General features: G+C 40.9%; 2 protein-coding genes across 12 annotated transcripts in view; one reads left to right on the top strand and one right to left on the bottom strand.

The window, feature by feature from the left end:
• Nucleotides 1-3,803, bottom strand: part of PPFIA4 (PPFI scaffold protein A4) — a 146,379-nt gene extending 142,576 nt beyond the window's left edge. For 6 of the 10 annotated variants that reach the window (XM_077335126.1, XM_077335121.1, XM_077335123.1 and 3 more), the window contains exon 1: nt 3,681-3,803. The gene's annotated coding sequence lies outside the window, so the exon portion shown is untranslated. Of the gene's footprint in view, nt 1-3,552 lie in introns of all 10 variants that reach the window. The other 4 variants (XM_077335119.1, XM_077335118.1, XM_077335117.1 and 1 more) reach the window with 4 other exon arrangements.
• On the top strand, nt 3,669-19,100 carry TMEM183A (transmembrane protein 183A). Of its 2 annotated transcripts, none has more exons than XM_077335127.1 (9): nt 3,669-4,129; nt 7,208-7,603; nt 7,696-7,785; nt 9,418-9,570; nt 11,202-11,361; nt 13,707-13,887; nt 17,171-17,245; nt 17,755-17,907; nt 18,313-19,100. In XM_077335127.1, the coding sequence occupies exons 2-9, from the start codon at nt 7,498-7,500 to the stop codon at nt 18,493-18,495; spliced, it is 1,101 nt and encodes a 366-aa protein (XP_077191242.1). In that variant the 5' UTR covers nt 3,669-4,129; nt 7,208-7,497; the 3' UTR covers nt 18,496-19,100. The 2 variants fall into 2 exon arrangements, with proteins under 2 accessions (XP_077191242.1, XP_077191243.1); XM_077335128.1 differs by having other exon boundaries at nt 17,764-17,907.
• Nucleotides 19,101-21,213: the final 2,113 nt, after the last annotated feature.

A 21,213-nucleotide genomic window follows, 5' to 3' on the forward strand; every position in this document is an offset into this window, starting at 1 on the left:
TGCAAACATGAAGCTGCAGTCGTAAGGATGCTTAGTGGATTATGCTGAATTTGTTAAGCTTTATTAATAAAATACAATGAGATCCTGATTTTAACCAGGCTACTATTTTCTCTGACCCCAACCTCTAATATGAAGATAGCAAAATTGGCCTCTTATAGGCTGCTGCAGGTGCAATGATTAATCATATGACGTATACAAAATTCGTAAGTATTTTAAATGTCATGAATTACAGGTCTCTCCAAAACAACATGAAGAGTCCCTTGTTCATGATTCATTTGAAGACAGTAAGAAGCAGAAACTGTATAGAATATGGGACTACCAGAGGGGGTGTATGGGGGAGGATATAATGAAGTGATTCCTGCAAGTCCATGTGTGTTCCCCCATTTGTAATGTTTTGTATTTTATCAGCATAATAAGATTCAGTTGCTGATTAGGAAAAAACTCTCCAGAAGAAGGGGAAAGAAGTGGCCACTGTGAGGAACACAGTTGCCTTTACGATGGGACTAGGATCATCTGAACTTTTCTACCAGCCATCCAGGCTTTGCTACAATCTCTCACGAAACTTCAGAGCAAACCAGCCCTAAAAAAGATTGGGAAAATGCCTAAGAAAATCTAGGAGGTATATGAATGTACCATGATGCTGTAAGGAAAGCAAAAGAAAAACCCACCTCTACCTCTGCCTACACCCCTCAAAGAGTGCTATGCTCAGTCAATACCAACCAGCTAGTGATCCCTGGATTCAAGGAAGCATGTTTGGCTTCAACCAGGGCCAAGTCATTCTCTATCCTGACCGCCACCTGGTGGAATGAGCTCTCAGAAGCGACCTGGGCCCTGTCTGATCTATCCCAGTTCCACAGGGCCTGCAAAATAGAGCAGGCATTTGGTCGAGGCCGGTAACAACTATTGGGCACCTAGCCACTCCTATTCAGACAAGCACACTATGGGAATGCAGATGAAATGTCACCTGAACCTGTTGGGTCATTCTATGACTGTTATGTTATAATTATAATGTTATAATCATAATTATATGTCATGTTATACTTGTTGATGTTAAGACTATTGTCACAGTTACCAAGCTTACTCTGTATACTGTTATTCAATTAATGTTTTCTGTAAATCTGCAAGAGTGGATGGTATATAATGTAAACACAAATAAATTAAAATTAAAAATATATAAAATAAAAAACAGCCTTATTCTTCAACTACGACTAGGCCAGTCCTTCCTGCAATGTGGCATTCACCTAGGGGAAGCCTTCTCAGTAGTCTGTTGGCTTCCTGACACTGACAAGATGCCAAATACCTTTCCCATTATCACAATAACTTTCCAAAATCCATCCTTAGAATTTGAGTGAGCACTGCCAGGCCATGTCCCCTTTCTTTTCCACTAGATATAATGGGGGGGGGGGTATTTAATAAGTAGCCGACTCCGTTTGCTTGTTCACTGGGTTGGCCAAGAGTTCACCCAGAAATCTTCCTCATAACAGCATACACCAAAGCAATGGACAGAAAATAAGGTATTAGTGGTTCTTATAAAACTTGCAAGTATTACATGCATGGAAATGGCATGTAATACCAGACACCCTGGGTTGGTAAGGAAGGAAGGGAATGCAACCTTGTCATGTCTTTTTATTCTATTCACTATGTAGAACATAAGTCCATCAGTTAATAATAAAGAGGATGTTTTATAGGATTTTGACGCTAAGGAATAACCTAAGACACTTTTTCTCTTGTAGATGAAGATACCTTTCTCCCTCATTCTATGTGCAAACATAGAAACAATTATCAAAGCAGCCATAATGCTTACAGAACACCCAGCAGCTGGTGTGCTATGACAGCTGTTTCTCCTGTTCTGTACTGTCATGCTGTCCCCTTGTATTTCTTTCAACCATTTGTTACATCCATCTGTTCCTTATTTCAGGCTTTATTTCAAGATCTTTGGACAAATACTCCAGCATCATCACACACACCCCAAGCTTGTACATCATCTTTGGAAACAGAACCATCCCTTCTCAGCATCCTCATAATGCAAGTTAATTAAGGTTGTATTTTCCCATAGTAAATAGTAATAATTGGGCATGTGATTCATTTTCCAAAATGAACACAATCCTGCAACATTGTCAGGAATTCACAGATGCATCAATAAGAATACAGCAAATTTATATCACAGATTCCCATCACAATATTTTAAAAAGTCATCTCTACCAATACAAAAGTCCTGCTTTTGTAAATAAGATGAATCTTTAGACTTCGGTTCCAAAATGTAACCTATTATTTATTTATTATTTACAAACCACCTCCTTCCTCAAATAAACACATTTAATAAAGGAAGAATACAAGACTTTATTCCTGTCAAGAGCGAACAAGCTAGGGGCCTGTGTGGAAGAGCAGGAAGAAAGCATCATTTGGAAATCTCCCCATATCCAAAAATCTTCCCTGCAAGACTCTAAAAGCTCTCAGTGATTTGGGCAGGCTAATCTACCCTTCCCTGCTTTTTCCCTTTGTCTGATTCTCTTGTGAAAGCCATTTCCCAAAGAAAATTCAGCCATTGGGGATATCTATATCTCTCACCAGAGGGCCCTATAAAGGGCCCTTTTTCAGAGCCCTACTGATTGGCTTCTGGGCCACCAAATTTGTTATTAGACAAAATGTACTGGGGATCCCCCAAAGGATCACAGGATTAACAATTTTGGACTTGCCTGCTACCAAATCAACTCTCCCCATCCAAGAACCCAAAAGATCCTGGGCATTTGAACCTGCTTATTAACACCAGACCAAAGATGTTCTAAACATTCCAGACACCCAGGAACTTTTTAGTCCTCGTCCCCTTTTTTTTTTTTTTTTTTTTTTTTGGGGGGGGGGTGTTTTACGGATTTTATTTCAGTTAATTAACGAGACCATCTTTTCTGCATACCCGAATTAAAACCCCTACCATTCCTTTCCGGTTGTTCTGGCGTTAACAGAAAACGGCCACTTGACCGTTCGAAGGAATTCAGCAACGGCGTTTTCGGTTTGTGGGTCTCCAGGGGCAGCCTGAACGCCAGGCGCGGATAGCAGAAGAGCAGCGCGCACCGGCACGAGCCGCCAGGGCCAAGCTCGCCCCACAAGTGTGCTTCCCTCCCCTCGAGCATCGCGGCACCGGAACGGCGCGTCGACGCCCATCATCTTATTCCCGCAACTCCCTATGAGCGAAGCGGCTCTCGCGGGCGAGCGCCGGTCAGGCGGCTCGGCTCCAGGCACAGGTTTCCCCACCTGCAAGGCAGAGCCTCCTCCTGCACCTCCAACGGGCCTCACGAAGATGCTGGCCGCCTCCCCCCCGTCCTACGTGCCTCGCTAAAGGCACCTGTTCGCGGCCTCAGCTGCTCCCCGAAGCCGCGGAGAAACTCGGGGAGGGGGCTGCCGTGTTGCGGCAAGGACGAGCAGAACGAGGCCTGAACAGCGGGCGCCTTCGCCTCACCCGCTCCAGCCGCAGAAGCGCCAGCTTTCCCCGCCGCCCGAAACTCCTCCATCCCTACACAGCCACAGCGCCTCGAAGGAGACAGCCAAGTTACTCACCGCCACGGTCAGACCGAGCCTCCCCTCAGCCGAATCCTTTCCATCCGGGCACACAGCCCTCAGGGGAGAAACAACCAGAAAGACTCGGACCCCCCATCTTGCCCCCCTCTGAAACAACCGTCACTCACCGGCTTCGGGAAAGCGCCTCACCTCACAGCGAACACCACAGCGACCCTCATTGCGCTAAGCCACGCCCCCTGCACCGCCTCGCTCTTCAGAGTCCGCGCGAAACCACGCCCCTAAGGCGCGCTCGCTTAGAACGTGGCCGCGCCCCCTTCGTTATCCCGCCCCGACCTCTTGCGTATTACTCACAGTCGTTTCACGGGCGAGGCCCCGCCCCTCCATGGCTCTGGCACACCCGGGGAGGCGCTTTCTAGCCCCACCTCTCTCCATGCGGATAAGGAGACCCCAATGGTTTCTGCCGATGGCACGGAGAAAGTGGTCAGGCGGCACGGGCGGACGCTGTTAATCTGTCTACAGAACATGCTCTTTAGTATGAGAAGTATCACAGCCTTGGGCTACCTGGCATTTCTCAGGAGAGAGAAGCGACCATAACATCACTACCCCAGGAAGGGAGGTATGCTAATTCTGAGATAGAAATAACAAGGCCTGATTCGGCCACATCCCAACCTGTCACAGAAATTGTGTAATCATAGAACATGCCCATAGAAATGGCTTAAAATTACGAGAATGCAGTATAGAGCAGACCTATGAATTCCTAGGTCGGCTGGCAATGCTATTAAGACTACTAACAAACCATATGTAGTATCATAAAGCTATCTGTGCAACTACTAGCACAAATCATACCATCTAAAATCATGCTCTTCCAATGCCAGTGGCTTATTTATGTGACAGCTTGCTGTTAAGACATTGGTATTGATATACATTTTTTTATTTTGCCCAAGAGACATGATTTCCAGCTGTACGTGGAATAGGGAAGAAGGGGCTGAATCATTTACCAATGCCAGTTTCCATAAATATACATTTAACTCATACGGATGCCTGAAATATTAGGTCATTTAGCATTAAGTCTCAGCTGAAACAAAAAAAAAACAAAAAAATGAACTAGAAAAGAAAAACCAGGCAAATTACTATCCATTCATTACACCCCATTTTACAAAGGACTGCCAAATGTGGTTTTTAAAAATTCTGACATCATGGGCCGAATACATCTGAGCTATTCTTTCTGCCAAGAAATATTTTTGGAAAAGGCATGGATGGCCAGAATGTATCTTTCTTCTTTGAAAATCAACAACCTTTATATTTAAAAGTGGACCTAAGGACAAAATATCTCAGAACATGTGCAAATTACCTTCTGAACATTGTTGCTATAAAACAAAGTTTCTTAATTAAAAAATATTGTTGCTTATATATCACACACTTATATATTATATGTAATTATAAATATTGTTACTTGTATATGTTATTTAAAGATACTATGAGATCTTTGCTTCATCACATTGCGTGTCCATCAAATCTACCTCTTTCCGGCTAGATACCTCCAAGAAGCCAACAGGTAGGGAGTGAAAGCAACAGCCTTCCCTTGTAGTGTGCCCACAACATCTGGTATTCTGAGATTGTGCCATCAATGGTGCCAGCTTGGTGTAGTGATTAAGAGTGCTGATGTCTAATCTGGCAAGCTGGATTTGATTCTCCACTCCTCCTCCCATTGCAGCCAGCTGGGTAACGTTGGACTCATCACAGCACTGATAAAGCTGTTCTGGCTGAGCAGTAATATCAGGGCTCTCTCAGCCTCACCTACCTCACAGGGTGTCTGTTGTGGGGAGAGGAAAGGGAAGGCAAATGTAAGCCACTTTGAGACTCCTTCAGGTAGAGAAAAATGGTCTGCTATTAAACAAAATAGTGTTTGCTATTGTGTGATCTATTGCCACTTACCTAGTTTGTTTTTTGTTTACAAAAACTAATATAAACTTTTTGTATAATTTTTATTACAAGAAAAAAGGAAATATATATATATATTTTGCATTAAATCTTAAAGATGTTTCAAAAAACTGTACCATCTTCTGTGTTCAGGACACTATCTTGAGTTTTTAGTCTCTTAAGAATAAAGGGTGTAATTTTACACATTTTACTCAGATGGGCACTGAAACAAAGTGCACATTTTCATTAGATACTCTGAGAACTCCAGCATTTTGGGGTGCTTATTTTCCAGCAGCCGACAAAGCTGTGCTTTTAATGGCAGTGTGATTCACAGACTTTTTAAAAAGTGATCCTTACCTCTGTGTCTTGAAATGTCTGCCTGCTTATTTCTACATCTCAAACAGCTCTTAAAAGCACAAAATCAGACAAGATCATTTCTCCCGTCAGCTGGTAATCTTACTTATGATCAATGCATAATATCTAGTCTTAGGGCCTTTCGAGTATTTCATTTCTGTATGAAATGTGTTATTTCCTAACCCACTAGTTTTTCCAATGAATATTGTATAACTGGGTAACTGAGGGTGACATTTCTCAAATATCAGAAAATGGAAGCCACAAGTTTTTTATGAACAAAGATGAATGAAGAAATGGGAACAAAAGTCTCTTATTAAATAAATCAACTAAGGCAAAATATCAGAAGTTAGAGGTTATAGTGTAAGGCAGGGATCCCCCAGGCTTCATGGCATCCAGTCCCAGATACCTTTTATGTGTACATGCCAAATGTTTAAAATTCAAGTGGGGCCAAATGAGGATTTTGCTCAACAAGATTTCAGAATGGCCAATGGGGGATCTCATTGGCTGTGCAAATCTTTTTAAGTTGATTTGACAGCAGCTGCCATCACAGTACAAAGATTTTCATTCTATGATTGGTGTATGCAAGAAAATATTTTTAAACAATACGTTCATTTTAAGATATTCTGAGCGTCTGCTAAAATATTGATGAGTTACTATTAGAGTTATACATGACCTCACTCCCCCTCTTCTGGCAGCTATTTTGTGGTTTTCATGTCACCATGTGTCAGAATTCCAGAGATGCCAACAGACTCAAGGAAGTTTAGAACTGCTGTTGTAAGGTTTTCACCAGAAGGATAGCAAATTCATATCTGAAAGTTTGAAGAGTAGATCATTTCGCCTGAGTTGTCCACAGTTTGATTACTTGGAAGGAAAAAATACTTTGCAACTTGACGAAAATTATCTGAGCATGCACCATATGTGAATGTCTGCCACAGCAGACTGACTAATGGCAGCTGTGGAGGGGGGAGCTTTGTTACTTGCTTGCTCAGACCAAAATAAATTGAGCTAATAGTGTGTCTACTGCACACAAGTTCTCAGATTGAGGAATGCTAAAACACAGCACAGCTGTAACATATAACATCCTATAAACATGATTACCTCTACATTCGAATTCTCTATCAAACAGTTATTATATACTGCAGACAACGAAAGCCACAACTTCCGAATCAAGCCTTTTAACAGAGGATTTAAAGAGAGAAGTGCAGATAAAAGGAATTTGAAGTGTAGGTTCCAATGGTTTTTGAAAAGTAGGTTCTAAGGGGCCTTTTCCGTGAGCATATCGTTTAGCGTTACATTAGATTAACTTCCTAATAGACTTGCTTAGCCACTGCCTCCTCAGTATTTTTGTAATATCGCCAGAGAAAGTGACTTGCTGAGGGCCTGGTGAACCGAGATTTTAACTGAAGTTTCTCTGTCCAAGCCTGCTTATGGAGCCGAAAAATTTCGTGTGCCGCCGGATGTAAAAAGGACTCGCTCGTGCCCAATAATATTTGAAGCGCGTTCCGTCGCCCCGGGTCAATACAAGTGGCGTTCTCCAGGGCGGCCCTCTGTCGCATGTTGATGACGTCAGAAGCCACGACGGTGCCGGGAGATCGTGGGCTGTCGCGAGAGTTGGTGCTGAGGCCACTCAGGTGCCGGTAGGAACGGGATGGCTGAGGAGCAGCGGCGGCCCGTCCAACGAGGCTCCTCGGCTCAGTGGCTGTGGAGGAAATGGCGCCTCGGGACCGTCCGATAGTGGCACCCCAGTTCGCCATGCGAAAGCGCGGAGCCCGAAAGCGCCTCAAATTTCGGGCTGACGACGTCTGTTCAGAGCGCGGTGAGTAGCTGGTCCTCCTGAGTCCGTCGTGGCCGGCGGCCGATGCCCCTCCGCTCGGGCCGCTGACTGACTGGCTGGCGCTCTCTCCGCAGTGACTGTGGCGGACTACGCCAACTCGGACCCCGCCGTGGTGAAATCGGGGCGCATGAAGAAGGCTGTCGCCAACGCGGTGCAGCAGGAGGGTGAGTCCGGGGTGAAGGGCTCGCGGAAATATGTTCGGACCTGAAGAATTACGTCAGTGCGGGGACAGTTTCCGAGGAGGAGCTGCGGCCAACTTCTACAGGAACTTTGCTGCACTTCCTAAGCTTAGCGCATTTGAAGTGGGGTCCTGTGCAGTTTTGCCTGTCTTAACCCACGAGGACCAGTTGGTTTATGTGGAAGTTGCTCTCTGTAGGATTCCACTGCCGTTTTGGTTGTCTTAACTTGGACCAGAATAAATAAGGGTAGTTGAGCAGATTGTGTGCTGAGGAAACCTGAAATTTCACTGGTGATTACCAACCTCCAGGTGAGGCCTGGAAATCTTCCAGAATTACAACTGATTATTAAACGAGATATTAGTTCCACTGGAGAAAATGCATGCTTTGGAGAATCAGCTGTATGGTATCATGTGGCTAAGGTTCCTCTCCAAACCTTACCCAGGCTCCACCCTCAAAATCTCAGGTTTCCCAACCCACAGTTGGCAGTCCTTTTTTCTAGGACTTCTCCAGATTTTCTTAGGCCAGCTTTGTGCTTTTCTTATGCAAAAATAGTTTATTTTCAGGAAATCGACCAATATTTATCATTGGGGGGGGGGGGAGATGCTAAAGGCTTGTTTGTACTATGTATTTAGCACTCTGCTTGATCTTTTGCATTATGACTGGTATCTGGTCAGCTTCTTAGATCATCTTCCACTTCTCTCTACATTTGCTATCAGTTTTGTGCAGCTGTACACTTGTTGGTAAGTAATGTCACTTCATGTATTGCCACAAGAACTTAAGAGGTTGAGCTTGAAAAACCATAGAAGTTGTCATTGCCATCCCATCATGAATGCTGGCAGAATTGAACTTATGACTATTACAAAATATAGCTAAAGGAGAACTTGTAAAACTAACATAATTATGAATTTACACTGTATTAGCTCTACACTAGCAAATGCCAAGCTGTTAGAGTTGAAATGGAAGCATGTCTATTATTCAGAAGCTGATTAAGGTATCAAAAGGCCAGATATCACTGTTATAGGATAACAAACTATTAGAATTCTGCAGCCAAATAATTTATTGATTGCTTCGGGTTTGATATGCAGAAGCATGGCTCTGTTGCTGCATTCTTAGGGTTTGCTATGTCACCATTCTGCAATAGAATAATAACTTGCCAGTTGGCCTAACTGGCAGAATTCCCTGTAGAGTTTGGACCTAGCAACACAACACTATACCTTTTGAGATCACTGGCACACAGACTCAGCCCACCCAAATCTTCAATTTCCTGCTTCATTGTTACCAAAAATACACAACCTTCCATCTTTCAAACATATAGTTTGTGCCTGAAACAGTCCATTATCCCTTTTCAATTCCATGTCTCCAGTGCCTGTTGTGTACTTTGGAAGGCCCTGGTTTGGTTTTGCTTCCTGAAGCCTATTGTCTTTTGATTAGCATTCCAACAGAAGTTTTCTCATCTCTTCTTGGATTTTGATTAGGATCCAACCTGAGGTTTTCTAGAATAGATTATGCACTATTTTTGTCTTTGTCTTTGGCAGTAGAATTAGTAGACTGAAAGCCATCATGAACATTTACCAGCTAGTATATCTTAATATACCTTATGTATGTTTGTGGTTCTAGTAAAATTACTTTGTGGTTTGGAGGCCTCTTTTGTACCTACTGATGAAGTATTATCAGCAACGGAATCTTGTGGAAGTAGTGATGAAATGGATTCTAAGGACTTCACAGGTGATAGAATATCATCTCAGAAAAAGAAAAGCAAGAGGCATAAAGGTAAGAGCTTTGGCTTATTTAATAATTCCAGTTTATCAGACTGTTACCTGCATGTAAACTCTGTGACTGAATACCTATGCATTTAGGTCTTAAGACTGGTTATCTTCTTCTACTAGTTTCTCGTTGGATGGAGGGCTAAATCCTATCTAGCTAGTGAATTATATAGAACAGTGTTCCCCAACCACCAGGCTCCGGCCCGGTACCGGGCTGTGGGGGGGGGGGGGGGGAGACATCGCCGCGGCAGCAGGCACACCTCCCCCCCCCCCCGCGCGGTGTGCGCTCGCTGCACTGGGAATGATCACCGGCTCAGCGAGCAGCACGCTGGGAGGGGGGTGCAGGCGCCAGCGGGGGGGAGGGAGGCGCTCCTGCTGGTTTGTGGGCACCCACACTTGCGCCTCCCTCCCCCCCTCCTTGGTCCCTAGCCTGAAAATGGTTGGGGACCACTGAGAATGTTGAATCATGAAACCTGGGTTTAAATCCCTACATAGTTGAAAAGGTCAACTACCCATTCTTGGACCTGTCAATCTCTGCTCCCTCATAGGCTTCTTATAGAGATAATGAAGAAGAAGAGTTGGGTTTTATATGCCACTTTTCTCTACCTGAAGGAGTCTTAAAGTGGCTTACATTCACCTTCCCTTTCCTCTACCCACAACAGACACCCTGTGAGGTTGGTGAGGCTGAGAGAGCCTTGATATTACTGCTTGGTCAGAACAGCTTTATTAGTGCTATGGCAAGCCCATGGTCACCCAGCTGGTTGCATGTGCGGGAGCGTGGAATCAAACCCAGTTCGCCATATTAGAAATCCGCACTCCTATCCACTACACCAAGCTGGGGTAGCTGTTACATACCTTAATTGAGCTGAAATAATTGAAACTGCATCTGAACAGGCTTTTCTCTCCTGTTCTTGGAGCTAACCAAGAATAATAACTTCTTGAATTTGTTCTATGCACTTGTTTAGGAGTAAAGGCTTACTCCCTGTTTGTTGGTTTACAGTGTAGGTCTTATTTAGTATATTTACAGTGTACCCTTTCAAATGTCTTGACAAGGCAGCTATCAAGAACAAAGCTTAATTAGTGAATCAGCAATTAAATATAATTTTTTATTGAGCATTTCCTTTCTACCTTTGTATTGTTATTTAGCCTGGCATTATGCTCAAGCTTCTTAGTGAAAAGGTTTAGCTAAATAAAAGACCTTTTCCCATTCCAAATAGATTAAAACTATATTTCAATCTTATAACAGATCCATTTTTCTAAAAAGTCACTCACAGTCTCTTTGCAATAAAAAGACACTTCCCTGCCCTTTCTAATCTTAGTGAACTGACATCAGGTAATTGGTAGCCCTGAAGATTTTCAGTATTAGCATTACTGGTAACTAGGGCTATAACTGTAGTTTTAAAAAGCAACTCTTTAATTTGATAATATTTATTTGAACATTAATTAGAAACAACTAACCAAAGTTGTTTTGAAAAGGATCTGTCTGTAGATCCTTTCATTTCTCTCTTGGTTCCCAATGCTCATTATGGGCCTTATTGGTTAAACATTTACAAAAATATATAAATAGTTGATTAAAGCTTATTTAAATGTGTAATAACCTCCATTCCTATTGGTAACACATTTTTTCACTATATTTAGAAAATACTGATGGAGCAGTAGGCAAGGAATATCCCATTGATATTTGGTTGATGTTGGCATCCTACATTCGTCCAGAAGATATTGTGAATTTTTCTCTTATTTGCAAAAGAGCCTGGACCGTCACTTGCACTGCTGCCTTTTGGACCAGATTATATAGGAGGTATGACAGTTTGTCAAGCATTTATTCACTAGATCATGTACAGTAGAATCCTAAAAGTTGCACCTTCTAAGTCCACTGACTTCAACACACTTAAAAGGTAGTAATTATTACTGGAAATGTTAGTGATTAGGATGCTCTAAATTCTGAACTATTCGTTTTATCACTATACTGTAACAAGGTTATTCATGCAAATGAATAATTTTTTTAATATAGATATAGGAAAGAACAAGAAAATAATATATTGGATTACAATGTCACCCCTCCCTCTACCCCCCCAAAGTCCCCATTTGCTTGAAATTTCATTTTGCCAAATATTCCAAATATTTCTATTGCCTATAAATGAACAATTTTAATTAGAACAACAGTAAATCATATTTGCTATGAATATTCAAAGAATTGTATACAAAAATAGAAGCAGCTAGATATGAGGCATAAAGGCTCAGCCACATTGCTTACTTTAAGGCTGATCCAGAATGGAGAAGTGAACTGAAGACACTCCAAGCTGATTATTGTAATTAATTGACCCAAAATGGTTCTTTTCCCTTAGGTGGTAGAAGGGCTACAATTCCATGTATATTGTAGTCCATGGACTCTGGAGGGCCGCAGTTTGACTACCCCTAGGCTATATCTTTACCCCAAATTAGGTAAGGATATAGGCACTTTGGGAAACCTGGCTCATGAATTCCTTCCCCCACCTCTTGATCATGTGTACATTATAATACAGAATGCCTGTACAACATGTTACATTATGAGATTTGGGGGGGAAATGCACCCCTGTGCATATATCTCTGGAAGGATCTCATTGGTCAGAAACATGTTTATGAGCCCTGTGTTTATGATGGCATTCTTGACACTAGCACATCTCATTTTAAAGTCTTTAATAAGGCTAGCATTTATAGCAAGCGGTAATATGCTGCAAATCTTAGTGGTTCTTTTTAGACACAAATGGGATGTAATGGTGCACCAGTATTTAAAAAGTCATGGTGAGTTGCTTTTATTTGGCTGACTGAGAGAGGACTGTAGCCCATGATAAGAAACAGATAAGCAGAGAGTAGCTGAACACCAGGGTTTTCAGTATCTTTTGGTATCTTTTCTGAAATTCATTTTTCTGTATTTGCTTTAAGACTTTTTTCATGTAGGTATTTCAATAGCATTGCTAATGGTTGCTTTTCCATGATTTCTTCAAATGTGAACTTAGGCTTTGGTTAGTTGGTTGTATGGTAAGACAATTTTAAATGAAATAGCCATCAACAAATTTATAAAATTAATGTCCTATCATATTATGCGACTGATTCCCTTATAAAGCCTAAACACAAAACACCCAGAATGCAGGTAGAAAGTTTCTAGGAGTGAGGGACATGATGCTGACAACATTGGAACATTCTCTTCTATTGGCCGCGATGACGTAGCTAGTTTGAATACCTTCCAGCAGAAGGTCCTCACTAATTCAAATTAGACTTGTGGGGACCCCACATTCTAACCTGATTTGGGAAGGTATGTAGCTTCAATCTAGTAATGTTTCCCTACATGAGCTTTTAGGGAGTGTCTTTTTATGTTACATTTTTTTATGCCAGTGTTTGTTTAGATTTTTATACCACCCTTCCATATGGCCCTGGGCAGTTAAGATAGCACTCTAGAACTAATTGAACATATTAAGCAGCACTTACACAGCAGCGTGGAAGGGTCCCTGCTTGCTGTGCCAAGTACAGGTGGCTGGTATTGTGTTGAGGATCTTTAAAAATATTTGTGTTATATCAGGTAGTTTCCAACATACCGACCCTATGAATTAATAGCTTCCAGAATGTCCTTACTTAGGTCTTACAAACTAAGGGCTGTGACTGGGGCAATTCATCTAAGGTTGGATCGTCCTCTTTTCCTGCTGCCTTTAACTTTTCCTTCCATTATTGTATTTTTCAGTGACTCCTGTTTCCTCATAATATGACCAAAGTACGATAGCTTCAGTTTTGTCATTTTACCATCTAGGGGAGAGTTCAAGCTTGATTTTATATAGAACTCGATTATTTTTCTTTTTGGCAGTCCATGGTATCCATAAAAGTTCTGGATGTGGCCATTGACTCCTGAATGGTGTGGGTACATCTTAAGAGTTTCAAGTTTCACCTGTGACCATTCTGCCTTGAGTAATCCAGCTTGACAGAGACGACTTATACTATTGCTTTCAGCTTCAGTGACACACACAACTCCCCCCCCCCATGTTAAATCAAGTATCCAAGAGGGGAGAAAATATGATGTATTGAGATGGGAAACACAGAAGCTCAGAATCTGAGAACTGATTTAAATGAGATTTATTTGAAACACAGTCTTATTTGAATGATCTCTCTTTATAGGCACTACAACAGGAATGCATCCCTCCCAATCCGTTTACAGCCAGAGTCAATGGAAAAGATGTATTGTCTTCGAGCATGTGTAATTCGATCTTTGTACCATATGTATAGACCTTTTGCTTCTCGACTAGCCAGAAATCCAGCTATCCCAGAGACTACTCCCAGCACATTAAAAAATACGAAAGTAGGTAACAGCGTTGGGGTAGAGGGAGTGTTCTTGTCAAATTCTTTAGCTTATTTTTAGCAGGGCAATGAAATGTTTGTGAATGAATTTTCTCATTAAACTCCTGACATAGCTTGTCCTTGCTAGGAACATTTGTGGCATCTCTACTTGCTCCTTAACATTGAGTTTCTCAGGGAGATTTATTCTATGACTAGCTTGCCAAATAAAAGGGTAGAAATTAAAATGTCTTAAGATAGAAGATTCACATTCACTTTTGGGGCATAGTCATTAATATATTCATCTCTGTTTTGGGGAACAATGTATGTATGTTACTTGTGTCAAAGCACCTTTCATTCCCCTCTCAAGTTTCTTCCTATTGCAGCTGGAGAAGGGGCAAGCCAGCTCTTAATTCAGTGAAAAGAGTGGCATGTTGGATTTTCTCATGTTCACATCACAACGGCTTTGGTGTCCACATATAATGCTATATCATGATAACAATTTGTATAGCCTATTTGTATAATAAATTGACTTTAGAAAGGAAATTAAATGTGAAAAGTTTGTATTACAGTAGTGATTGTAGTTTGGCTGAAATCCTTAAAAGTACATAAATTCAGTATCAATTTGATTCCACTGCATTTTGGCATTATGGAAGAAATTCACACTTTTGTATTTATTCTGTGTGCCTTTGCACACTGTACCATCAGAGAGCCTGTACATTTGAATTTTGCTTTTACCTATTTAGAGTCTCCTCTCACTTATGGGAGATGACCACACACATTATGTGTATAGGGCAGGGAGACCTAGATCCTGGTTAATAAATCCAGCTTTTCCTATTTAATTTCCTTTTCTCTTTCCTAGTGTAGCTTTTGTGGGACACTGGAGCCGTTTTGATGTCAGCAGAAGTTTGCTCATAAGATACCCACACTCTTTGGAGCAGCAGGCCATTTGGTATACATCTGAAGGGGAGGACAGCTGATATGTGGACAACGTCCTCTGCCCCTTAGGAGGTAATTCCTTTCCTCCTTGTAACTAATATCCAAAGCTGCTCACTGAAACAGATTTTGCATGGAAAAGGGATAAAGCATAGAGAGCATGTTTCCATTACAGCAGATCTAATGGACAGCTTGCATGAATGTCCCTTACTACTGCATGCTAGTTGACTACTTGGCATGTGCATGAATCCTCTATAAAGATTCTTCTAGGTTCTCTAAATTGAGATGAAAGTAAAGGCAGTCCTTTTAGCTGTTGGCTTAGGAATTGTATTGGGTTTTTTTCACAGTGGCACAGTTGTATCAGGGCTTGGTACATTTTGGACTGCTTGTGTATGTGTAATAAATATTGTGAATGACTCGCAAGGTAATAGAAAGACAGCTTTCACAGGTTGCTGCCACTAAAATAAGTGTAACCTAAACCGTTAATAGAATAAACTGCTGCTCATTAAACCCAAAATGTGGATTTCCTATTCTGAATGCACATTTGAGAAGTGTCCTGTAGTTCCTGTGGCTGTTCCATAAAATCTTTCACTCTCAATTGTACTTTGAAATCGTAATTGATTGTCTAGCTTTAGCTTGAAATATAAGCTTAGGCTTGTGGTTTTGTTTCTTCTTAGCAATCTCTTCCCTGTTCTTCAAGAATATTAACTTGCTACTTCTCAATGTGATGCTTCTGTGTGAATAATTTGCAGGTCAGTTAGATGCATTAAATCACAAAACCTGTAAATTTGATGGAAAAAATGTTTTGTGAATTTTTCCCCTCCCACAAATTGCAGGATTATAAATTGACAGGCTGCATTTTAATGCATGTAATGGTAACCTGAGATACAGTCACAAGTGCTTATGTTATAGGCAACAGTGTTATAGGCAACAGTGTCAATAGCTTAGCTTTAAAAGCTGGTAGAGCTTTGACTTCAGTGTATTGAAACCATACCTCATCTTAAATAATTATTTTACCTGCCATGATGTGATGAAATGTTCAAAGTGCTCAAGAGTAATCAGTCATAGGAGAAGAACTGAATGCTAAAGGAGGAAAGCCATATAGAAAAGCAAGACATTAGGATATAAAATAAAACTTAGAATCAGTTTTTTGCTAGCTTTCACATTTATTTATTTTGGATTTTTATTTCTCACCACTCCCGGAACTGGCTCATGGCAGATTACAGACTGTCCAAAAATTAAAAACTCCATTAAAATATGGGACAAGACATAACAATTACAACATATAAAATAAAATAAGAACAAATGGCAGTATAAACTACTATCCATCTTCCCCATAACAGCATTGAATTAATAGGGGAAATAGTTGAGAGGAGAGCCATAACCCTTGCCATAGATGCCACTGGCATACCGCTGCTTAGCACCAAGGGGGTCTCAATCAGATCTTCTGCTCAGACCCCAGCCTCAACCATAACCCTGATGGAAGAACTCCGTCTTGCAGGCCTTACAGAACACAGAAAGCTCCCGCAGGGCCCATAGCTCTTATGAGAGCTCATTCCACCAGGTAGGGGCCAGGACCAAAAAAGGCTTTGGTTGAGGCCAGGTGAGCTTCTCTAGGGCTGCAAATGACCAACAGATTTGGGGGCATAGGGTGACAGATGGTCCCTCAGATATATGGGTCCCAGACCGCAAAGGGCCTTGAAGGTCAAAACCAAAACCACGAACCAGATCCAGGCTTCTGCACATTTAGAAGTAACTTTCTTTGCCTGTTGCCACGTAACTGTGGAGAAACTGCATAGTCGTAATTAAAATTCCTGCTTTTCAGTTAAGGTAGAATTTTGTCTTTGGAACCAAAGACCCTTGGAATTAGCAAGTGATTTGGCATACCAATAAGTAAGAAGAGTGGGTACAAAATTACAGTGAGGCAACATAGCTGCACATTTGGTATCAAATTATTTGGGTCACATTTCCTGAAATAAAATTTATATGCGGTTGCATATTATGTGGAAAATTCCTACAGTATTTGTAGGTTCTTATGAAAAATGAATGAAGTTTTTTGAGATCTTGTAATCTGTGTCTAAAAGTATTCTTAGTAGCACTGATGAATATGTAACCTATAACATTTGTCTCCCTTTTTACAATTAGTCAGTTTCTTTACTAAATAAAGAAAAGTAAATAAGTCAGTTGGGTTATATGCTATTAACAAGCAATGTGCTGTTCCCTACCTCCATTTAGAAGGATAAAAAGATTTTGCTTCATAGATATTGCCATTTTCACTAATTTGAGTTGATTTACAAAACATCGTTTATTTCTAAATCTTTTTTTCTAAGTTAAACAATGTCTACAAATTAAACACTTCTTTTCTGCATTAGTGTCTGCTTTTCTGGTCTAAAAGGGTTGACAAACAGTCTTCACTGTGGGAATTCAGCTTCAAATTCCAAAGGCAGGTATGAAAATAAAACCATTACTATTATCTAAATGCTATCAGTTTGAAATCTGTAGTAGTATTTAGTACTTAAACTGTTGTGGGTGCAAGAGATGACAATTGATTTGAGTCTTATTGGCTGTGAAATATGATCTAAAGCAACGTGGAATATCACAGAATTTAGGAATCTTTTGAAAGCATTTTTCCTCCTCATGGTAAAATCTTAAGTGAAAATTCCATGATTGCTTTGAGTCTCAGCTGTGCTCCCAAATCTTAGGCTATTCCTGAAATCATAGTTTGTTCACCTGAAATCATACCATGGTGAAATCTGGCACTTCAAATTCAGACACTGAAATGGAAGGCTTCAGAACAAAATGAAAAGCCCTTAAAGTAAAGGGAACAGTGAATTCTTAACAGGTCAGGGAGCTCAAAGCAGTGTTGATTCCCACTGTGAATGTGAGTTTATGCCTGTGAAAGTTTATCAATATAAAGTCAGTTTCTGATAAACAGAATGAATTTATTTCTTTTGAGTCTCCCAAGTTCAAGCATAGCCATTTGAAACTTCAACCACCTGTCCGGTATGAAGATGTCCATACGAATCCTGACCAAGACTGCTGCCTGCTGCAGATAACTACCTTCGACTTTATATATATACCCATAGTCATGGGCATGACAGTTACTTTGGTAAGTGCTTGTCACTCCTCCTGAAAAATAATCAGGACAGTATTTATGCTAGAGTGGCTGGAGCAAAAGATATTTCTGTAGTACAGGGGCATGCACACTGTCTGGCGAATAGCAATATAGTGGTTACGGTGCCAGACTGGAATCCTGGTGTCCCAGGTTTGAATCTCCACTTTGCTACAGGAGCTTGCTGTCAGCCACATATATTCAAACTATCAGCCACTCGGTTTCCCTATTAGAAGGTAAAAATGAAGTAAATAAATAATAGTCCTAGAAACATAAAATTACCTTAAAAGCTGTTGTTGACTTTGTAGAAAGCTTGTTTGGATTAAAATGCCACTTACTTTGATGGCACTGATCATGCTATAGAAAAAGTACTTAAGATTTCTTGTTTTGTCTCTTTTGCAGTTCACAATAAATGTAAGTACTGACATGAGACATCACAGAGTAAAAATGGTATTCCATGATTCTCCAGTGTGGAATGGCAAGAAACCTCGATTTGACCATGGAGTGCAGGTTATCATGGACCCTGTGCACAGTGTGCGGCTGTTTGATTGGTGGCACCCACAGTTCCCATCTTCATACTTCTGAAGATTTGCTTGATATGAACCTTCAGGAAGTCTAATTTTCATTTTAGTTGTAGATTATATTCTATACAGCCTCCAGAAATGAGTGAACTTGATAAGCCAACCTCTGTATACATTTGATCGCCAATGGGGAGCAATATTGTCTGGTAATGGGGTTGTGCTAAGCATTTATGTAAGGCATGTTACGATCTGGAAAAAAGACACAACTTCGACTAAAATTCTGGTGCTAACTCAACTTTTTCTGTGTTTTTTCCTTTAAAAGAAGCAGTGTTTTGTTTCTGTGAAATACATGGTTAGAAATACTTATCTGCTCATTTATTGATAAGAGGAAGAGATGATCAGTGTTCCTTTCAGAATGTGCTCGAGGACAACTGTGGAGTGATGCTGCTATTTCTGTTGTCTACCTGGCAGTGCTGTTGTGTTTATATTTCCTCACAGATCCATGTACTCCTAGAAGGAAATGCTCTCCATGTGGCTTGGGCATGATAAATAATTATTTTCCAAATGCAGGCAAATGTATATGAAAACTATGAAATATTCCTCAGTAGAATCTATTTAACAGCTGCCTTTTTGTTTTATACTAAGAATATACATTTTCCTTCGGCATTACCTTGGTCACTTCAAATCAGACTTCTTGTATGTGCTGTGTTGATATTTCCTGTTAGTGCTTGTATACTTTCTCAAGTGTTGGGAGATTGCCGTCAGTTTCCATACAGCAGTAGCTGGGATGATATCTGCTGTTTTCCTAGCACCCTGGAGTGTTTCTGGGAGCATGTTCCTCCTATAGCAGAGGAGAGATCCCCTACTGTGTGATGATTTGCCGATAATTTGCTGTCTAGCTTGCTGCTGGGTTCTTCACACTGAATGCCAGCTATGGAACAACAGCTTATGCATAGAACGTGGTTGCCAAATGTGATGGTAAACAACAAAACAAATTGAGGTAATATAGTAAAACCGAGATTGTTACTAAGTATCTTATATCAGGGGTAGTCAACCTGTCCTCCAGATGTCCATGGACTACAATTCCCATGAGCCCCTGCCAGCAAACTCTGGAGGACCACAGGTTCACTACCCCTGTCTTATATCCCGCACATCTGCAAGTCTTTTTCACTGGATTCATTTCCTGAGCACAGAAGCAAACTGTCACTAGCTGGATGATGAGAGAAAGAAAGAATGTTTAGACAATCTGTAACCTTGTGTCTGGAGGAGTGATAGTGCACATATGCTCACAAATCTTTTCCTCTACTGCCAACAATAGCTGTCCTGTTTATGTGCACAACACCTGATATATCTCAGAGTAAGGTAAAGGTGATCATTTATTGACAGTTTTCAGAACAGAGGTTCACACCTGGATACATACCTTTAGTTCTTGGCCTCTACGGGCTGCAGACATAACAATGACAATGAAAGCAGGAAGGATGTTAAGGACAATCACAGGCTTGGGGAACTCAGTGAGCATCTTGCTCACTGCCTCAGATATACATTACATCTCTGTGGACTATAGCAAGCAGGCATATGAAGGAAGGGTACAAATCAAAACAGCATACAAGTGAGGGAACCAACAGGAGGGCTAAGGAAGGAGAAGAGGAAGCTGCAGTTGGCAATTTGTCTCCCACCCACAGAAATAGTCTGTCCAGATAGCACATCACCATTCATATCTGCAATATTTGGGTAGGTATTTTGCTAGTGAGTATGACGTCCTAAACAATGTTTAGTGTGTTTTAGCAAGATAATGCATAACACATGTGGTACAACTTGAGGTACAGCTGATTTTTTTTGCTATGTTTATAGGGTTTTGGAGTATATGCCCTGCAGGAAAAACTTTAGCAAACCCACACCAAAAAGAAACCCTTTACAGAAAGCAAGTGTCCAAAAAAATATGCCAAAAACTTGACCTTTTGGCATAATTTTTTTGTCACTTGATTTCTGTAAAGGGTTTCTTTTTAGCATGGGTTTGCTAAAGTTTTTCCTGCAGGGCATATATTTGTAACATCCTGTAAGGATCAATCCTGTGGCCTCTAGTGCAAGTTACCTCTATATTGACAGATTTTGGAAGCTAGGCAGAGTCAGGCCTAGTTAGTATTTAGCTGGGAGATAAACATGGAAGTCCTGATTCACTAAGCAGAGGCAGACAGTGGCAAACCATAGCTGACTTAGGATAACCCTTGAAAACCCCCAAGTTGCCCTAAGTCAGCTATGATTTGCAGATATCAGAAGGGTAGCTTTTTCTTTCATAACATCCAGTTGTCCCCTGTTTGGTTTGCATGCCTAATAATTTGGGGGGGGGGGACATTTTGTATAACGGTGTATAAATCTCCTGTCTTGTAGCATTTAGCTTTTCAAAGGTTTTTCCCATGCCAAACAGTTACAGTACTATCCACTGGGGCTTAAAGCCTCTCAAGATTTTATTTTTCTTGTTTATTAGTATAGTATTTAGCATTCTTCCTACTTAAGTATGATGCCGTATACAGATAATTCTTTTTCAAATAATGTGCAGTTCTGGATTAACTGAGTTTTTTCCCCCCATCATTCTTAAGTTCAATACAAACTTGAGAGTGAGGCAATGCAAATATTTTTGTCTTAAATTTTCCCCTTATGCAAAGAAATGCTTTTAAAATGTTTCCTGGTTAGAGCTTTCCTTTCTTCTCTCCCTGAATCACCTAGTATGAGCCTGTCTACAAATATATAAGCAAAGCGCTGTTGTCTAGGATACTGCTGTGAA

Source organism: Paroedura picta, chromosome 4, assembly GCF_049243985.1.
Source record: "Paroedura picta isolate Pp20150507F chromosome 4, Ppicta_v3.0, whole genome shotgun sequence".
NCBI classification, from domain to species: domain Eukaryota; kingdom Metazoa; phylum Chordata; class Lepidosauria; order Squamata; family Gekkonidae; genus Paroedura; species Paroedura picta.

Bases quoted from the DNA above. Each gene is read 5' to 3' on its own strand.
- TMEM183A (XM_077335127.1), top strand. From the start codon at position 7,498: ATGGCGCCTCGGGACCGTCCGATAGTGGCACCCCAGTTCGCCATGCGA. The intron at 13,888-17,170 runs GTAGGTAACAGC...TTTCTGCATTAG, and splicing joins GCACATTAAAAAATACGAAA to TGTCTGCTTTTCTGGTCTAA. The intron at 17,246-17,754 runs GTATGAAAATAA...ATTTCTTTTGAG, and splicing joins GCTTCAAATTCCAAAGGCAG to TCTCCCAAGTTCAAGCATAG.